At 43.7% G+C, this 4,335-nt stretch overlaps 1 protein-coding gene across 3 annotated transcripts in view; it reads right to left on the reverse strand.

Moving 5' to 3' along the window:
- LOC111651346 (S-arrestin-like) overlaps positions 1–4,207 on the reverse strand; it is an 11,283-nt gene extending 7,076 nt beyond the window's left edge. For all 3 annotated transcript variants that reach the window (XM_023401337.2, XM_023401336.2, XM_087172685.1), the window contains exons 1-9: positions 4,125–4,207; positions 3,035–3,095; positions 2,493–2,537; positions 1,893–2,092; positions 1,152–1,211; positions 986–1,053; positions 745–886; positions 291–375; positions 116–188 (exon numbers count right to left, since the gene is read on the reverse strand). In XM_023401337.2, coding sequence (XP_023257105.1) covers positions 116–188; positions 291–375; positions 745–886; positions 986–1,053; positions 1,152–1,211; positions 1,893–2,092; positions 2,493–2,537; positions 3,035–3,095; positions 4,125–4,172 — 782 coding nt within the window. In that variant the 5' untranslated portion in view covers positions 4,173–4,207. The remainder of the gene's footprint in view (positions 1–115; positions 189–290; positions 376–744; positions 887–985; positions 1,054–1,151; positions 1,212–1,892; positions 2,093–2,492; positions 2,538–3,034; positions 3,096–4,124) is intronic.
- Positions 4,208–4,335: the final 128 nt, after the last annotated feature.

Here is a 4,335-nt window from a genome sequence, read left to right on the forward strand (position 1 = left end):
TGAATTCCTTCATCATGCGACTGAACACATGGACGAACAGACAAAAACTCACTGCGATGTCATAACCAAACATCTGTTTGTAATGTTGTGAAATGTTGTGTGTGCTGACCATTACCCATACTCCTCGATGGCCACAGATTTGACGTAGATGTCATTGGAGTACAAGACCACTGTGGAGACCTGATCCACTGAGGGAGACAAGAGGAGACACGTAGACCACATTTAACACCAGTTCTGATCCTGCACCGGCTTCATGCAAAATGTCACACATGTCACAGCGTCATGTTTACCAGAGACGATGATGTTCTTGATGTTTTTGCTGGAGCTGTTCGTGACGTTGACGTGCACCTTGATGACTTCGCCATGGTAGTAAAGCTAAAAACAAGGTCAGAGAAACATCTATTAACATATTATCTTTTACTACTGGTCACGATGAGCGCAGGTATGTTCCTGTTTACAAGCTACAACCATCAAGATAATGAGCTGATCAAAGTCAAGTGCTTTTAAATGGAGACAAAAACCCAGATGTTATACAGAGTTATACAAGAGTGTTTATCAAAGCAGCTTTTCCAGGGATTATCACGTAGAACTGATGATCTGAATCACGTCATCTCAGCTGTTTTCTATCAGACCACAACGTCTCACGTTTCTGTGCACAGGCACGATGTGCAGCAGCCGTGAAGAGTGTGATCCAGTAGCTGGTTTCGAAAAAGGTTAAACTTCGATTAATATGAAGCAACCCACCTCTTTGTCCAGACTGGCCTTGACATGCAGTGGTTTGTCTGACATGACAAAGTCCCTGGTGGTTTCAATGGAGGGCGCCACTCCCTCTCCCTCGCCCTCTGGGGCGTACTGGACCTTCCTGAGCATCAGCTTCACTGAGCTCCTGTTGGACAAAGCACAGGAAGTCTCAAACAGCTGATACAAACCTGCAGCTCAGTTTCTTCTACACTCTTGCCGTGAGGACTGAGAAGCTCAGACTCACCGTTTCCGTACTTTAGCGTCCTGGCTCTCAGCGCTGAACGCTTTGATCTCAAACTCCACGGCACATTGCTAGGGACAAAGAGAAGAGAGAAGAGGCGTCGCCATCCTGCGGTGTGGTCACTTCATCAATAACGGCTGCTAGTTTGAATCTGCAGTCAGGGTCTTACCTTGCCGACGTCATGCGGCGCTGGCTGGAGAGCCACTGAGCAAGGCAGGTTGTCAGGAAACTGAAAACAAAAGCACATCAGTAAGTCAGTCTTTACTTACTTTCCATGACAACATGTAAATGATCTTGAACTATTCCACTTGCATGTTTTGGTTCAGTAGTTTTCACACCTGATGTGACCCGAACATCAGTGCACATGAACTTTACTGGAATCCTGGTTTGTTGATCTGTGCCCGGGTACGGTCCACAGTGTTCACACCAACCAAAGGAACTGGACTTTGGGGGTCAGTTGTACTCGGACCCATAGTTCTTGCAGTTAGTAACAAGGAACCAATGTGTATTTTGTATGAGCACAGATGACGTGTAACTTCAGAACGTCACTGTGGATGAAATATGACACGAGGAAAAGAAAATACTTTGTTTTCTCACCAATTTATTCTAATGTTTTGCAGCTTTGAGCAGATGCTGCATTTCCTTTCTGCATTGCATTATGGGACGTTACTGTTTATCAACAGTGAATGTAAAGAAACTCATTTTATTTTTAGTCTGCATACTGACTCTTCCACTGCTGACTCTGTGGTTTTTATTAAGACTGTAAATGCAGAACTGTGACCTGTGTTTGGAGAGTATTTCTCTTTTACCCAGGTGAAGCATTTCTTCCTGCTGAGAGCTCAGCTGTCTGAAAAGCAGCTTCAGTCAGTCTCTGATCAGCTGCTCCTGACTGCCAGAGACAGACTCTCACCTCAAAGAAGAACGGGTGGGCGTTGTCTCCCAGCTTGCGCAGCAGCCGGGCCTGTGTCTTGGTGTGGATTCCTTTCTCGCGGTCCTGCAGAGGCGGGTACACCTGGCGGGTTGACAGGTACAGCTCCCTGCGGAAGGCGATTCCCATCACGTCCATGTCATCTCTGCCGTAGCGAAAGGTGCAAGACAGGGTGACGAACACTGGAGGGCGGAGGAGACACACTGTGAGCGTCAGGGGTCTTTTAAAAACTGAAGCCATCAATCTGGATTTTAACTGGAATCATCTGAAGCAGTTTATACAACTTTACATCTTTCTATCTTATAAGTGTATTTCCAGTAATTGTATATTGCACACAAATTGCATACAAAGACAAGGGTGTGAATGTGTCCATGTGTCCTTCATAATAAGATGGAAGCAACAGTCATATTTCAAAATAAGACAAAACTGGGATGAGGATGAATAACTTTCTAAAACGGTCGGTTCAAACTTTGTTAAAACACACAGAACTTCATTTTAAATTCAGACTGTATCCTGAGCCCGGACCAGCGTCCTGCAGCAACAGCTGAGAGACGGGAATGAATAGTGTGTTTGAGCACTGACCTTTCCTCCCCTGCAGAGCCTCAGGATCAATGAGGATGACGCCATCTAGTGGTAGAAAAAAAGAAAAACAAAGTAAAAAATAAAAATGGAAACTCATTTTTTAATAACTACAAAAATCAAAACGAGACATAAATAAATAACAACTAAATGAATAAACATCGTGCTTCTTCCTGCCTATAATTTCATTTCATTGCATTATAAATGTGTTTAGGAGTCCGGGTGCATTGAGGAAAATGTCAGTTTCTTGTGTTTGTACAGCGAGATGAATCTTTCTTTCATTATTAAATAATTGGACTCAAGGGAACTGGGTAAATATAGAACAAGATCAAGTAGACATCATCTAGAGTATGACTGAACAAAAGCCTTATGATTAAAAATATGATATGTTTTGGCTGCAGGTTTGGTATCTGCAATCATCAGATCAGTTGTTTCCAGCTCCTCCATGACAGACTTCTGTCACAGTGACAGTGAAAGAGGTGGTCGACCCTGATCTGACATTACATATAACATGTGACTGCTGCTCTTGTTTTGGACCAACTCACCCACTGGATCCACAGAGTCGACACGGTCGACAAAGTCTCTTTTCCCCATGTAGACTCCAACCTGGAGCGGCAGGAAAAGACACACTGATGACATGCAGGGTATTTACACACTTCATCAAATCTAATTTCATGCTTGAATATTAATGTTGATCTGTATTTTCATATGACAAACTCATGCAGAAACAGGCAGGTGAAGCAGTTTGTCTTAGCGACAGAGATACAAAGACCGCAGCTCAAATATCTGAGATTAGACATGAAGCAGTTCGGCAGAGCGACGCCGTCAGCTGTAATCTGACACGGAGCTGTCGATCGCACACGTGGCTCAGCTCCGCTCACGTTGTCGTGCCTTTGTGTCGACCTCCTGAGGATCAGCCAGGCAAGCAGCTGAACTGCTTTACAGAATTAAAATGCAGCGAGACGGAAAATTTTTACCTCAAAGACAAACATTTACACTAATCCACTTGACCAGATGTCGCTATCCCCTTTACTGCTCAACAAGTGTGAGAAACGACCTTTTAGAAACACAGTGTATGAGGGAGGAACTGGAGGATAATAACAGGCAGGTCATCAGGGGTTAGATGCCTGGTACATGCAGCTTATTATACGTGATATTTTACTCAGTGACAATTACAAGATTTATTTCAAAAAGCTGAAATATGAGTAAATAAATCAAATCTTGGTTAAAAAAACAAAAAAACCCCACTACACATGATGCTGCATCTCGAGCAACAAAATGAGACATTGTAGGTTCAACAGCAGTTTACTGAGTGCACACAGCATCTCCATAGTGGCGCTGTCAGGTTTGTGCTCTGTCCTATCTCTACTGTTAACTAAACCCTGCTGACTACAGCTGCTGACTAGCTCGTTGGCTAACGAGAGTCAATCTTGATACAGTCAGACATGTCTGACTGTGGTTTAACAAGAGGACTTGGACAGAATGCACAGTCAAGTCTGTTCCTTTAAAGAACTGAACCATCTCTTAAATGTCAGTTGCGTTTAATAAAATTTGTGCTGTGGCCCTCCTAACTTTCTCTAACAGTGACTGAGGGTGTAGGTGGTGATATTATTTCATCTGGGATGTTTCACTCACCGACTTGTCTTTGCAGATCTTCTTGAAAACGACATTCTTTGGACTCATGTTGGTGAGGATGGAGGGCAGCGAGTCAGCAGCGCCTGAGAGAAAGAACCCGACACGTAAACATCTTCCATCACGTGAGAGTCGCAGCTCTGACCATGTGTTTCTCTGAGACTGAACAATGAATGTTTGTTACAGATTATTGTGATATGATTAACTGGTTCAG

This window comes from Seriola lalandi, unplaced genomic scaffold (assembly GCF_002814215.2).
Source record: "Seriola lalandi dorsalis isolate HSWRI2012SDOR001 ecotype SW California unplaced genomic scaffold, Sedor1 jcf7180002053585, whole genome shotgun sequence".
Classification (NCBI taxonomy): Eukaryota; Metazoa; Chordata; class Actinopteri; order Carangiformes; family Carangidae; genus Seriola; species Seriola lalandi.